Here is a 16,456-nt window from a genome sequence, read left to right on the forward strand (position 1 = left end):
TTAATGCTTTATAATTCCTTTTTATTTGTATTACTTTGTGATGAGTCATGTTTTTATTTTGAGAAACTTATTGCTGCAGGTTTTTGGGGATGTGTACTACCTTCTCAGTGATACTAGGACAGTGTTGAAATGGAGGGAATTAAAAAACAAGAATGGAAAAGATAAGAGATACAACCACTTTTTTTTGTGTGTGTGTCATTGAAGTGCTTGAATTCTGTGTCACGATTAGAAAATGTAAAATGTAGTTTATTCTTGCTTGTACTGTGACTGAAGACTGATTGAGGAAAACCTGAAAATCCGGATATATCTTGCTGTTTACATGTGACATAGTACTAAGTTAGCTAATGGTAGTGTAGTTTTGGGGTATCTTCACAATTCTGAAGATGGAATACAAAATTACATCTTGCTAGTATAGCACAAGTGAGATACAAAATGGGGGTTTTTCCTCAGAATTTTCATATATGTTGGTGGGCTGGCTGATAGCTCAGGATGTATGCCATGATGCAGGATTTCTTAGTGGTGTGAAACAATAGGATGAAGTGGGCTAACAGACTTTTGGCTGATGGCATAGATTTTCTTGCTTACTCTTTCCAAAAGCCCTGTCTTGTGGTCGTGTCAGACTTTCACCAGAACTATAATGGACCAAGGCCAAAAAAAAAAAAGTTTTAACAAAGCAGAGCTAGAATGTTTTGTTAGATGTCAAAATGTGTGTTACTTGTATTGAAGGGATGAACAGCTGACTTTGGCAGTTGCCATTAGATAGGTGCTTCCTGTTTACAGAACAATCTGAGTCTCCACGGAGCCCTGGGAATCCTTCCAGCTAGGGAATGCCTGGCTTAAACAGTGAGTGCTGTTTAAACAGCAGGTGATGATCAAACTAATAGCAGATGTGCTTCTCTCATACTTTCTTAAAGCCAGCTTACTATGGATAATGCACAATTGGTGGTTGAACTAGAGATGAGAGAAATTAAATTTAGATTTACTTTTTGTTTTTGTTAATCGAATAGGCTCAATATCTTTAGTCAAAGAGCACTAAAGGCTTGTTAGGCCGTCGAAGAATGGTATTCTGTAATCACAAATACCTTCCAAACAGAAGAACAGAGAATTTTGTTACTCATCATTCCTTTCAAATGTGGCCAAGTTTGTGGAATGTAGACTTAGAGTAAATGTTTGTGTCATCTCACTGGCGGGAAATCTGGGCTTTTAGCAATGGCACAGTTATGAATTGCACTTTAAAGCTTCTTATGAAGTATTAGAAAATAATAAGCTAAAAGGCGTAGATGGAATCTGATATTTGTTCTTTCCTTAGCGGAAATTTGTTTGTCTATTCTTGTATTTTGAAGTTTGCTTCAGTTCACAAATGCGCAATGTCTGCAGAAAGATAAAACCTGACACTTCTAGAAATTGTGTCAAATACTTCTCTTGGGAGAAAGAGTTTGGAGAGATAAGAATCAGAGATATTAATTTCCCAATTATGAGTTATGCTTGTTGGTGGAAAGAAGCTTCATACTTGAAGACTGCCAGTGACTGTCATTACACAATGTTATTGTTGCTTTATACTGAAGTGCTGGGGTACTGCATCATACTAAGCGTTGTAATGTCCTTTGTGACTTTGTAATGGAGGAAGGATGCTATAGATACATTATTATGTCTCCTCCATGGCATAGAGGAAGAATTTGAGAAGATAATGAAGTGATCCTTAAGTTTCATGTATTTCATCCACTGCAAGTTTACAATTTCAAGTTCGAATTTGACGGTGGAGAGAATTGAATTGGGCTCTTTGTTATCTGTGCAGTAAAACCAGCTGAAAAACCAACACCGTGCGGTGATGTTACATGAAGGTTTGTCTAGGTCCCGACTATGGCTCTGCTTATCAAAAACGCTGCGTTTTTTATTGGACAATGATATCCTTAGTTACCTAATTTCTTAAAATCCTACCTGTAAAGTTTGAAAGTTGAGGTGCTTTTTCTTGCAGCTTCTTTAAAAATTCTAAAAATTCAGATGTTTTAGGTTACTTAAAATATAAAGATCTCTGGTTTCAAACAGCTTGTGCTTAAATATTTAACAAATAATGGTGCATGAAATTAAAAGCAGGCTTAATTTAGTGCTTGTGTAGTCCTCTAATGTTTTTTTTTAATTGTTAGCTTGAAGTTTAGTGGGATACATATCAGAAGCATACTGGCTAACCGCTTCACTTTAAACACATTCTGGACACAAACCGACAGTGGCCAGTGGCATAGGTAATATGTTGATTATCGACCTCAAAAAAACCCTGAATTTCACTCACATTATGGCATGAGAAGATTTAGAATTGTTTAGCTGCACTCCATTAAAACTGGGTGAAGTTAAAGCATATAATTGGTTACACTGTGCCACAGTGAGTATTTAAACCAAAGTTCTAAAGCTTTTGAAATCTAATGTAAACAATGAAGTTGGTAATGGCTTCTCTGCTATGGAAGAGTATGAATGTAAGACATCTGATGGGCAGCTGGTTGTTCCTCCAGCTGAGTAAATGTAAATTAAACACTTCTTTTTACAGGTTGTATCAAATCTGTGCTAGGCTGGATCTATCCAGTAACTACAAATAGGGGGGAAAAAAGCACAAGATCCTTCCTCATGAGAGTGGTTTAATTTACAAGGGACATAGAAGGCAAAGCGATTTGCACTTGTAGTTGTAGTTCCTCCAGAGCAAGGCTGAATATTGAGGCCTTTATCTGCCTTTACACTTGCGAAATCTGTTTGCTCTGTCCCTGGTCTGAACCAGGTCTTGGTCGTCAGTTGTGGTTGTGCTTGTAGATCTACATCAGTGAATGCAGAGCTGCTATGAAGACCTTTTTGTTTATTTTTAAGATGCCATTGCTGCAAATTTATAACATATAAGTAAAAATGTGCTAATGCTTTCTATGTGTCAGGCAACAATAACAGAATAGTTCAGCTTTAAAGGAGGGAAATATATTTTGTAATAGAGAATTTTGTGACTGAGGGAGGTGAGGATTAAACCAAAACTACTGAAAGATGTTTGTTTTTTTTTTTTCCTCCCCTTTCTCTCTGGTGTGGCCAGTCAGTGCTAACATTATTAGTAAATGCTGTAGTTAAAGTTTTGCTTTGGATTTTTCACACCAGATTCTTCAGTGGTGTGCCAGTGTAGCTGGGAAGGAACAATGAGTTTCATGAGAATTAAAACGGTATTAAAAGCCCCAGGGTTTTTTAGTTTTGTCATTAGCAAGCTATTAGATCAAAGATTTTTCTAGCAATTCTATTTTATTGCTGTAGAATACAATATTTTTGGCTAGTAAGCATATTTTGTTTTAATTTAGCTAGATTTTTAATTGTATAGCAAGATCTGTCATTTTTAAGACTACAGAGAGAGCAAAAATGGTGTAGAAATCATTATGACTTTAATATACATGGCAGGATACCCATGACACCTTAACTCTTTCTGTTCAAATGCTAACTAAATATAATGTGTATAAAAAAATTCATTACCTATATTGTTATTTTTTGCAGAAGTCAACACTATCATTTCATTTTCTCATTTGGCGGTAACAAAATGATATTTATAACTAAATGGAATATGTTCGCAACCTTTGAATTCACAGTGTTTTGAGAATGCTCAAATTGATTCCTGTATACAGTGCATGGTTTCTGTTTAGAAATAAATTATAATACTATTTTTTGTATCATTATGTTCACAAGCTTAATGATGGATGCATAGCATTCAGCTCTTTAGAATCTTGCTTTATATAGACCTAGTAATTTGCACTGTATTCCTGTGTTAAAATACACTCGTTAGCATAATTGTGATCCTCAGTAATAAGTCTACATATCCAGGAATATCTTTGTTTAAAAAGATTAATAACCCCCCTCTAACTTATTTTAAATTGCTTCAATTGGAAAATAAAATACATTCTCTGTTTTAAATAATGTGCTGTTCAGTGTGTATTTAATTTGTATGAGAGTCTGATTTTTAAGAGGGGAGAAACAGTCTGTCTGAATTTACTGTGATGTATAACATTCAGTCTGCAGCTGATGATAAAGTGATGTAAAAGATTCAAAGTTGTCTCTGCATCGTTCTTTAAGGAAAGGAAAATCTTCAGTAGCCCAGCTGACAATACTAAATTTCAGTAATTGTTTTGAGTTGCAACTGTATTTTGGTGCGATCTCTTGCTATGGCTCCAAACTGTGGCTGGCTGCAACAAGAAAGCCAACATGATCCCATTATTTTCATTGCTGTGCTTTTGGTATGTTGGTCAAGGTGCTACACAGGAATGTCTGCATAGCACATTTTTAAGACATCTCCTGGTTTAATACTCTATTCAAATTACCCACTTCAAGTCACTCCAGGACATTTTACTCATCTCTGTATCACCCCAGTACTACCATTATCGACAATTCTTACTGAGCTAGTGCAGCAAGACCTGTTCTCCTTTGGCATAACTTGTCCTAACTTGTGTTATTCTTAAAGTAGTCAGCATCTTGCTTATCTGGTACGTTTTATGAGTGCTGAAGTTGAAATTATATTTTATCATGTTTTTATCATGTGCCATGCTGGTATATTAACCATCCTCTTGAGTTTTCTGCTTGAAATAACAGTAGAGTCACAACGTATTTCAGCAAAGGCTGAATCAATACAGTCAGTTTTCTAGCTTTTGACTGTTTAGCAGGGACTTCAAAGCCTTTGAATTTTATGATCTGGTAATAAAACTTCCATGGTACGTAATCATTGAAGGAAGTAACTAGGTTGAGAAAACAGTTGTGTACGTATTTAGGGCAATACTATGGACAGCGTGTTAAATAAATGCTATTTACACTTTGCAGAACTGGGTTCTCATGAACATAGTTGTGCATATATAGCTAGAGCATCTCTGGATGAAAATGAAAGCTGAAAAGTTTGTCTTACATACTTAAAGCTCAAGTTTTGAATTATTTTTTTAAAAAGTCTCACAAAATGCATACTTTGAGTGATTACTTTTCTCATTCTGCAATCCACTGAAGGAGATGAATGTTTTGTTCTTGCAAAGAAATCCCTGTAAAAACAAACAAGAATTCTGATGGATATGTAGTGTTACGTGTTTTGCTCCAGACTATACACAGAAAGAAGTATACTGCCAAGTCATCTCAAAGTTTAACAAGAGAGAGCTGAGCATGTGCAAATTATTCAGGTTGTTGAAAATTTGGTCAGTGATGACCACACAGTTGACAAAAATACTGGGGAAATGAATAAATATGTGATTGGTTTATTTATAGACTATTCTTTCATCTACCTTTCCCTGAGTGGAGGAGAAAAAAAAAACTCAAGGAAGAGGTGATTAACTCACCCAATGTAAGCATTTCTGGAGCAAGAGTTTAGTGGCATCAAGTCTATAATCGGCAGTTGCTGTCTGGTTTATGTGCATCTATGCAGTTTGTGTTTTAGTAGGGTTTTGGATATGCTATCTTCTTCAAATGCTGTTTGCTGGCCATGTTCTGCTGAAGTAGAACATTTTCAACCATTTTAATTAAAGAAATAATGAGTATTTTTCATTAGAACCTTGAAAGAATCTTTCACAGCCCTTGAAAGAGGAGAAACAATGCTTACTGAATAAGCAAATGACAAGTTTGTTTCCAATGACTTTTCATCATAGCTTGGCTCTTAACTTGAGTAATTTATGCAGTTGAATGTAAGAGTAAGTCTGCAGACCGGGTTCAGGTTAGTACATTATTTTTTAAGTATCTGAGTTCATGAAGTAAATATTAAAGGAAGCGTATCCCCTATGAAGAAAACCAGTTGTTTTTTTGTTCATTTGCTTGCAGAAATCATACAACATACTTAGCCAGTGTTTGGTTAGTGCAGTGAAGGAGTAAGAGGGATACTCAGCATCTTGGAAACCATATGGTGCAAGATTTTGATTTGGGTAGCAAAACTCTTTATGACTTCACAAGACTTGCATGTCAGTTTTAGCCAAATGTATTATTCTGTTTTGTAATCTATTGTGTTGTGATAGGCTGTATTCTTGGTTGACAGGGATTTGTTCACAATCAGCAATATACAGTATGTGTAATTGGTACCTTGTAATAGTTCCTGTACAAAGCAAGTGGTGCTTTAAAGAGAATGTTTGTTCTAGGTCAAATAAGATATTACTAAGTATACCACACTTACTTTTTTCTCGCAATACAAACCTCTGTTGTGATGACCACCTTGTATCACTTTTGAACATGGCTGCTCTTAAGCTGAAAGAAAACAGGGTCAAGTTTTTAGCTTTTCCTTACAGTGGATCTTGAAGTTGGTTCTTATTTGGATTTTTTTGCTGTTATTTGCAATAAAGGAGTAATTTTCATCATGGGAATAGCTGTCAGCAGGTTGAAAGAGGATGATGAGTAAATCTGCTCTAAAGTTCGAGGCCCGCAAATCCTGTTATAGTGTGTGTACACTAGACATAGTATGCTAATTTATTTAAAAGAATAAAAAAGGAAATATGTAAAATGGCTGTTGCAATTGTATGTTCAACTTTAAATTACAATGCATTGCCAATGTGTGATGGGTCTTTTTGGATTTAAGTACAAGAACTTGGTTAATTTTGTGTCTCGAGACACTTCAAATCGTATGTAAATCATACCCTTGTTTCCACACTTAAAACTGTAGGAATATCCTTTCAAATTACAAATCAGAAATAGAATACTTAGACTTGATTCAGCTAACTTTATCACTTTTCTAACATGTAGAAGATGTTTTATTATTGTATGTCTTAAATTAACAACAGAAAAGCCATTGTGGAAAGAAGGATTTGGTTTAGGTTTTCTGCTAATATTCATAAAACAGCGTGGAAGGCAGTCTGTAGCAACTTGATGATGTCTCTGTACAAAGTACTTGAAATTTGGAAAAATGAATAAAGTGTAAGAGACCCAAATTTGCTTGATTTTTCTAATACGTGGCCATCTTTACTTTTCTTGTAGTACAGAAGGAACTAAATATTGAGTAATTATTCTTTTCTACTTGACTTTTTCCATTATTCTGTCTGCCTTGTTCCATGAACAAATGGTTTTGCATTCACAAACGTAATTTACAGTATATATTTTTTTGTAATTCCATGTAGCTTTTTTCCCTTTTTTGATTTCTGATAGAGTGGTAGATAGTATTTAGAAAGTTACTCGTTAGAAGCATTGTAAAAAAGTAAAACTTATATTTTTAAATCCACTGGTTGACCTGACAGACTTTTCAACCCTTAGTGATGTGATTAAACAGGGAAGGCAGGAAAGTAAAATAAAAAAATACCAGAGAAACTACTCCTATTGCAAATAATTCTCTTTGATGATTTTACCCAGGTTCACCTTTTCTAGCCAATGAAGATGGTGTACTCGGAGGTGTGATAGTTCTTCGGTCTTGCAGGTATTCAACAGAGCCTGAATCATCACAGGAAAAGCGAACTTTACTAGGTAAGAAATTCTTATTCATTTTTTACTTGAACTAGGTGCTAACTCAAAGTGAAAGATGAGATAACTGTCTGTATGTGTTTACCATTATTCAAAAACCACAGAGAAAACAAAAAGGAATTGAAATGGTTTGAGATGATAAAACTCATCATGTAGGTGGACGCCTAGGACTAAGCGACCATGAGATGATAAAATTTTCTGTTCTAGGTGAAGTGAAGAGGGTGGTTAGCAAGACTGTAGCATTAAATTTCCAGAGGGCAGACTTTGATCTCTTCAGCAGGCTGGTTGGTGAAGTCTCATGGGAGACAGTACTCAAGGGCAAGGGAGCCCAGGAGGGCTGGGAGCTCTTCAAAAGGGTGGTCCTAGCAGCTCAGGAGAAAGCCATCCCCGTGGTCCGGAAAAAAAGCCGGCAGGGGAGAAAGCCAGCTTGGTTGAATAGAGAGATCTTGAGGGATATCAAGAAGAAGAGAAATGTTTATGGCCTCTGGAAGAAGGGACAGGCCTCTTGGGTGGACTACAGGAGGGAAGTGAGATTGTGTAGGGAAAAAATCAGAAGGGCTAAGGCTCAGCTAGAGATTGGATTGGCCAAGTCAGTGAAAGATAACAAAAAATCTTTCTACAAATATATAAATAATAAAAGGCGGACTAGGGAGACCATACAGTCCCTATTGGACACAGAAGGAACAACAGTAACAGGGGATGAGGAAAAGGCCGAGGTACTTAATGCCTTCTTTGCCTCAGTCTTTAGTCGTAAGGAGGGTCGTTCCATCTGTGTACTAACCCAGGAACTAGAGGAGCATAATGAGGCTCCCATGATCCAAGAGGAGGTGGTCAGAGCCTTGCTAGCCCGACTGGACAGTCACAAGTCTATGGGGCCGGACGGGATTCACCCTAGGGTACTGAAGGAGCTGGCGGATGTGCTGGCCAAACCCCTTTCCATCATCTTCCAACAGTCCTGGAAGACTGGGGAAGTCCCACTGGACTGGAGGCTGGCTGATGTTGTGCCCATCTACAAAAAGGGCCGCAGGGAGGACCCAGGAAACTACAGGCCTGTCAGTCTGACCTCAGTGCCAGGGAAAGTCATGGAGCAGGTGATCTTGAGTGCTATCATGAAGCACATGCAAGAGAACCAGGTGATCAGGCCCAGTCAACATGGGTTCACAAAAGGCAGGTCTTGCCAGACTAACCTGATCGCCTTCTGTGACAAAGTGACTCGGCTGCTGGATGAGGGAAAGGCTGTGGATGTGGTCTTCCTGGACTTCAGCAAAGCCTTTGACACAGTTTCTCACAGCATTCTGCTTGAGAAACTGTCAGCCTCTGGCCTGGACAAGCACACACTCTCCTGGGTGGAAAACTGGTTGGATGGCCGGGCCCAGAGAGTGGTGGTGAATGGTGTGAAATCCAGCTGGAGGCCAGTGACAAGTGGGGTTCCCCAGGGCTCAGTGCTGGGTCCAGCCCTGTTCAATGTCTTCATCAATGATCTGGATGAAGGCATCGAGTGCACCCTGAGCAAGTTTGCGGACGACACTAAGCTGGGTGGAAGTGTCGATCTGCTGGAGGGTCGGGAGGCTCTGCAAAGGGATCTGAACAGGCTGGACCGCTGGGCTGAGACCAATGGCATGAGGTTTAACAAGGCCAAATGCCGGGTCCTGCACTTGGGGCACAACAACCCTATGCAGTGCTACAGACTAGGAGAAGTCTGTCTAGAAAGCTGCCTGGAGGAGAGGGACCTGGGGGTGTTGGTTGACAACTGACTGAATATGAGCCAGCAGTGTGCCCAGGTGGCCAAGAAGGCCAATGGCATCTTGGCTTGTATCAGAAACGGTGTGACCAGCAGGTCCAGGGAGGTTATCCTCCCTCTGTACTCGGCACTGGTGAGACCGCTCCTCGAATCCTGTGTTCAGTTCTGGGCCCCTCACCACAAGAAGGATGTTGAGGCTCTGGAGAGAGTCCAGAGAAGAGCAACAAAGCTGGTGAAAGGGCTGGAGAACAGGCCTTATGAGGAGCGGCTGAGAGAGCTGGGGTTGTTTAGCCTGGAGAAGAGGAGGCTGAGGGGAGACCTCATTGCTGTCTACAACTACCTGAAAGGACATTGTGGAGAGGAGGGTGCTGGCCTCTTCTCCCAAGTGACAGGGGACAGGACAAGAGGGAATGGCCTCAAGCTCCGCCAGGGGAGGTTTAGGCTAGACGTTAGGAAAAAATTCTTCACAGAAAGGGTCATTGGGCACTGGAACAGGCTGCCCAGGGAGGTGGTTGATTCACCTTCCCTGGAGGTGTTTAAGGCACGGGTGGATGAGGTGCTGAGGGATATGGTTTAGTGTTTGATGGGAACGGTTGGACTCGATGATCCCGTGGGTCTCTTCCAACCTGGTTATTCTGTGATTCTGTGATTCTGGGAACTCTAGAAAGTGAAATATTTGTATTAGCTTTATTTGTCCTCTAAAACTATGGAAAAGTGCATTCTTTCTGACTGATTATTTCTACGCAGAATTATGATTCAGAGGGTTGAGTGGGATACATCTAAAAGCTATGATATAGAAATAACACTTGTGTCAAGGCAGGGTATGTTCCTGTTGTGATTTCAGCTAAAGCAGAACCAGTTTTCTGACTTCAGTTAAGTCTCATCTAAGGAACTTCATTTTCTGAAATTAACTGCATGTTTTTCATTCGGTGTTTCTGTCTAGAAGTGATAACACTGGGCATCAGCATGCAGGGAGGCCAGTTCTTATTCCTATAGTAACCAATCCCTGAGCTGGTGGAGTGCTGTAAGGAAGGGGCAGACAGCACAGGTGACCCCAAAATGACCAACAGTATTCCATCCCGTATACGTCATACTTGATGTAAGACTGAAAGATCACAAGAGCCTCACTCTTTCCTTTGATGGCTGATGTCCAGTGAGGACCTTGTCTGTCTGTTTGCTCCTGATCCCAGGTCTCAGACCCTTTCCTTCATGTCTGCTCTGCAGCATTTGTGGTGATGTATAGTCATTGGGGGGTGGGGTGCGGGAGCAGTTTCATGTATTTGTATATATTTTCTTCTTATTTTCTTTGTTATCATTATTATTTCATTAAAGCTGTAGTTTTAGTTTCCAGCTTGCAAGTCTTTTTTCCTCTTATTTCCATTTCCCCTTTCCCTGGGGGTGGGATGGAAGGGAATTTGGAAGCCCAGCTCCTTGGTTTTAGTTGCCAAAATTGGCAGGGCCAGGGCTAAGCTGTGACAGTTCCTCACAGAAAAAAATTGCATTTTTTAGCTAGTGGTAATACATACGACTATCACTGCTGCTTAGTGATTATATGCTATCCAAAAAGTTCTTCATTCCTCCTTTTTGCAGGACAAAATGTTAAAGTTTGGAGGATACGTGTAAAATTTGGAAGGACAGTTGTTCTGTGGTTAGAAATTTTATTTTATGCCCAGGAAAATATGTTCAGATAAGTTACAGTTACTCTTTGCGTATTCAGACAACAGGAGTGTTTGCTGTTTATATCGAGGTCAGCAGAAAACCTTATTTCACATCCATCAGGAGATGACTGGTTAAAAAGGCTCGGAGCTTTACAGCCCTTCAGCCCTGTTTGTATCCTAGAAACAAGATCCTCATCTGTCTTGCTGCTTTACAATGGAACAAGTGTGTTATAGTGCTGTTATGCGGTTTGTTGTAGAGAAACAGCTAAAAAACTGAATGTTGTGGGCTACTAGCAGAGGTGGGTGGAAATATAACCCAGAGATAGTAAATCCCATGCTCCCCTTTGAAGGCAAGGATTTGGGACTGCGGGCGTATGAATTACTTCAGCATGACACTTGTACCATCTCCTTTCCTGTGGTGTTCCTCAGATGTGGGCACATGTGTCTGGTGATGCTGGGTGCTTATGTATTGGGTCAGACGGACCTGTCTAATACATACTCGTTTTACACTACCAGAAGTAAAGTTTTTTTTCCTTTGTATAATCCTCTGCTTTATTTCTCCAAGCGTTTGATGAATTGCCATGAGTAGCAGTACAGATTTGAAGTAGCTTTTGTATCTTTTAAGATGTGACATGGCAAATTCAATTGCCTAATTTAACTTTGTGCATTAAGGCAGGTCATAGCATCTCCCCTGGTAATTCTTGAACTGCATAATTTCTTTTTAACGTATAGGCTGTTGGATAGAAAGACAAGTCCCATTTGTTTTAATTCGTTACTGGTTTTGTCCCACTAAATCCTAACATCATGTCACCACAGTCTGCCTGTTCACGGCACGACTGGAGTAGCAGGCAGAGTGTGTGCTAAAGGTGAGCCAGCACATACATTCGTAATGATAGGTTAACCCACACAAACTCCAGTATTTATTGCTGTCTGTTTAATGACTTCCAGGATGTTATGGTCAAGTTATTACAGTTGCACAGGATGAGGTCTATGTTATCTTTCAGTTTTATTCTTGTATTACAACTTGCTGTTTTGCATTAGAAGAATCTAACTATCATATACTGCTTTGTCTGATTTGGTCAACTTGAGTCTGATCGTACCTCACCTCCAGTCATTCAGTCTAAGTAGTTTTATTAAGTACAGTTAATAACATTCAAGTTTCTCTTCACAACAGTTGCAATTTGCATGTTTTATGCTTTTGGTCAGTATCTCATTTTATTCATAAGAGTTTCACACACACTTATTTTGCTATTACAAAGAACCACAGACTTGGGAATTGAATCCTTCCAATTCTGATGATGGTTGTGGGGTTATTCTGATGGACAACAAAGGAATTTTGGAAGGCTTGGGTGGGAAAAGGTTTTATAAACAGCTTTTGTATGCTATATTTTTTGGAGTTATTACTTGAGTGGCTTGTCTTTTTGGAGAAGTAGACTATCAGATAGATTTTGACAATTGTCTTACTTTTGACTATTTGAAAGCCGAGACTGTCTAATCCTGACTCCAGAGTAAAGGCATGTTTTGCAAAACACACAGTCAATTTTGCAAGTTTGAGTTACAGTTTTCTGGAATAATTGTGACATTATTGATCTAGTGGAAAAGCATCCTACAACATGAATTCTATCCCTAACAAAGAGTTAAGAAAATGAACATACAGCTTTGATTAAATAGTAACAAACAAGGTCAACTTAACCTTGAATTTCTTATGTTTGGAAGTGAGAGAATTATTTCTATTCATTTAATGTTTGTCATTCATGTAAGAAAACATGCTCCTATTAAGAAAGATTTAGTATTTTTTCCTCAAAAATTAATGAAGAAAATCCCCATATATCATACATAAGTAAAGGCTGTTTGTTTGTCTATGGATTTTTGGTTTTCTTTTCACTGAAATAAGATTTATGTAGCACTGCTTAGTCTAAAGATATTTTTTCTGTTCCACAGAAATTTCCTGCCTTATAGTGTATGCTGATTTAATGTATAATTAAACATATGTAGTATTTGTGTTGGTTGGACTAAAAGTAAGTTGTGTAATGCTGATGAACTCAGTGTATAGAATAATGAAATCTCATGGCTTTACGGGAGTGATATTTTTTATTTTTAACTATTGAAATTGCTTGCAAGAAAGTGATTTATTAAACAGTTGAAAATATGTGAAATGTCTTCAGATAAGTGTGTAATTTAGGATTTTCATTGTAATTCCACTGCATGTAATATCTAGCGATTGCCATGTTTCTTGCTAGTACATTCTACCTTTGTTCGACAATGTGGAAGTAAAAAAAATATTAAAAACTTAAGAGAATCTGCCTAGAACTATGAAAGGCAAAGAAATAATACTTTGAGGCTATTTGCCTGACTTCTCAAAATTGAAAGATAAGATTGAATTTGTCTCCAAAAAGTAAATGCTTTAACTGACAGTTGAACCTTTAGGGCATTAGGGAGAGGTTGGTCTCATCGAGCGCAGTTGTATTGCACTAAATGTGTTTCACTCCCTGAAAGCTTCTAACTAACCTTTGGCAATATCAGTCATGAATCCATTATGGGGGTAGCAAATTGCATACCTAAATGCAGTTCGTTTTTCTTTTATGATGGTATCTACATATCTGTCAGAATCTTCGAGTCTTGCTGGGATTTTCTATCTTTGATCTTCTACTCCAGGTTAATTGCTGTGCAAGGGTTCAAAGGATAAGCATGCTTAGCATGCTGTGACCTTCGTCAACCATATTAAAGGAATGTGAGGAATATGGATGAATGAGAGTTTTAAAACTATCTAATGTTGCTTTTGCATTTGTATGTGAAAGTCTCTCTCTAAAGAAATATCTGGAAATGGCTTTTCATGGCGTCTTGTGCAATTCATGTAAGACTCCTCCTGCAACCCAAAAGAAAAACTTATACTTTAGACCTTCTACAGTATTCTATGAAACATCCTGAATTCTGAAACAGCTACTCTTTCTTTTTTCACCTTTTCCGAATTATGTACTTAACACAAAGAAAAATGGCTGTGACATAGAGCAGGAAGAATACAGTGTGACAGTTTATAAAAATCCACTGGTTAGGATCTAAGCATATGAATGTGCTTTTTTTCTGATTTTTGTGTTGCATCTCAGTAGTGCTGTATTTGTGTATCAGGGAATTCGAGAGCACTGTAATGGGCTGTTTAAACAATGAACAAGGTGGACCCCTTTCAAATTTCAGAACAACACCTTATTGGATTAACATACATTAACAGTACACGTTAGCAGTGGTCAGTTTTCTTAACAGTTATCACTACAAACACAACATTAATATTCTTAAATTAGCTGTGAAAATGCAGTACCAGAGAGCTGATACTGCATAGCTGGTGGTAGAAGTCAAGATGATCATACCTGAGAGTGCTTTGATAGGGAAGCCAAAGTCAAAATAGGATCATTTCTTCTCCATCCTTCTTTCCCATCTTATTTTTGGTGCTCTCCCAAAGAAAGGGAGTGATTGCATGTGCTGTCAATGTAATTCGGCATACACTTTGGACCAGTTCTTGCTCTGCTTTTGCCAGGCATCTTTCTTGCTTGTTGTACAGTGTTACTCTGCTTCCATCAGACATTTTTCCTGCTTTTTCTGCAGAATTATTTTGCTTTCACCAGATGTCTTTACTGCCTGCTCTGCATCTTAAGTATCATCTTGCAGGCTTTACTACTACTGCATGTTTTCCTGTATCCTACGTGTGCAGCTAAACCACAGATCTCCATTTACCCATTGGTAGTTACATATTGTGCATATGCTTATGCTCAGCCCTGTGAAGAATGCTTGTTACTAGTTATTCTGTTGATGGTATTACAATTCTACAGAACCCTTGTACGCCGTCTGGGTTTATGCTATTGTAGTGCGCTTACGTCTGGGTTCAAGGCAAGCAAACGCAAATCGTATCTGCTTCTACTTTATGAGTGGAACAGGCCTCTGCTTTAAATGTTGGTCCTATCTTTTAACTGTAATTGCAGTTGTATTTCTCGTCTTGGAAGCGCTGTAACGCTCATTCTGAGTATTAGTTCTGTAGTGCGGGTCCTCAAACAGTGCAGGAAAATCTTGTTTGTTTGATAGTTGTTTCTTTCAAGATTAAACTATTCTGGTAAGTAGTTTTTCTTTAAGTTTGTTTTCTGTCCTTTCTCAAACTGTATTTTTAGGTGTATTTGTTTTTCAAGATTCCAGTCTTGTTAAATTACTTCTTGTATTTTAAACCAACGCATTTTTTGTGACTTCTTGCGTTTTCCTTTATAGTGGAATTTCTGTGGAGCCATACAACAGAGAGCATGTGTGTAGGATATATGTCTGCACAGGATGGCAAAGCTAAGGTAAGCCATGAAGAATGGGTTGTAATACAGTAGAATGAGTGTAGAAGCTGGGTAGTATATGAAATAATAATAATGAAATATGTAAGAAATTCCTGTCTTTTAGAGAATGGAAAAAGTAATGGGTGCATAAGCAGTTAGAGGTATCTATTGATTGCACATTCCTAATTTTATTATTTTTTTTAAATTACAGCAGCTAACAAACCTATGCAAACATGTGGATTATGTCAGGAAAAGGTATCACAAACACACGTCCATTCTCCTCTGCTGACAGTAACTGTATTTTAATAACTTTGTCCTGGCAGATTCAGTTATACTGGCTAATTAGGGTGATACGGTATTTTTCTGTGGGCATGTCATCATTCAGATAGAACAATTTCACCATCAGGGAAGAAGGGAGAGGATATAAACCAAACTTCTAGCTAGTTCCTAGAATAGTCTTTGTGATAAATAATTTCAATATTAACAAGCATGTTTTCAGTCTCTTGGGGCCTAATAATAATATTTGTTTTCTTATGAAAGAAAAAATATGTTAACATTGAGTTTAACGATGGAAACTGGACAAGTCCTTAACATCAACATCAAAGTGTAAGGATTAACCAAGAGATTAATTCTTGTTCTTAGGAATACAGCATTGAAGGGAGAAAAAGGCAGGTATTGCGATGTAGCAACTAGAGCATTTAGGAGACATGTTTGAATGATGAGACTGAACAGGGGAGAAGCTGCAAGCCGAGACAGAAACGCTGTTTCTGTAGACACTTAGGTACAGCCATAAATATTCAAAACTTGAGAGCAAACAATCAGAACCAGTTAAAGGAAATGACAAAAACAGGAGAACAAGCTAGAATAAGAAGGCAGCTCCTTCATACAGTTAAATAACGGGGGAAGTGGGGATGTTTACAGGAATAGTTGCATGTATTAGAGGAGATGATGACAGACAACAAGTTTATAGCAGCAGATAAGAGCAAGAAAGACATCCAGCAGTTTAATGAGAGGATTAATATTAGAGCCTGGAAAAGGAAAGAATTTGAGGGCCTGGATTTGTTGGCTCTCATCAGAAATGGCTGCTTGTGTACCTGCTGGAGAAGAAAGTTTAGTCATCAGCAATAGAGGTCTACAAATCTACAATTTTTTTCTTTTTTTCTATATTTCACTTGAGAGATAAATACAGAAGAGGATACGAGCAAGATAATAAAAGGTCTTACAAAAGAAGGAAATTGACATCAGCTGTTTTAAATGGTAGGAATGGTGTAACATGCTAGTTGAAGCATTAGGTATGGGTGAGTTCATCCTTAAGGAGTAAAATGTGTAGAAGAAAAGACAACAAT

The 16,456-nt window shown here is 38.3% G+C and overlaps 1 protein-coding gene across 7 annotated transcripts in view; it reads left to right on the forward strand.

Annotated features, from left to right (window-relative positions):
• TASP1 (taspase 1) overlaps positions 1–16,456 on the forward strand; it is an 89,684-nt gene that overhangs the window by 61,031 nt on the left and 12,197 nt on the right. For all 7 annotated transcript variants that reach the window (XM_069850142.1, XM_069850141.1, XM_069850144.1 and 4 more), the window contains 2 exons: positions 7,303–7,413; positions 15,058–15,131. In XM_069850142.1, the coding sequence (XP_069706243.1) occupies positions 7,303–7,413; positions 15,058–15,131 (185 nt within the window). The remainder of the gene's footprint in view (positions 1–7,302; positions 7,414–15,057; positions 15,132–16,456) is intronic.

The sequence above is a fragment of the Phaenicophaeus curvirostris genome, chromosome 2, assembly GCF_032191515.1.
Source record: "Phaenicophaeus curvirostris isolate KB17595 chromosome 2, BPBGC_Pcur_1.0, whole genome shotgun sequence".
In the NCBI taxonomy this organism is placed as follows: domain Eukaryota; kingdom Metazoa; phylum Chordata; class Aves; order Cuculiformes; family Cuculidae; genus Phaenicophaeus; species Phaenicophaeus curvirostris.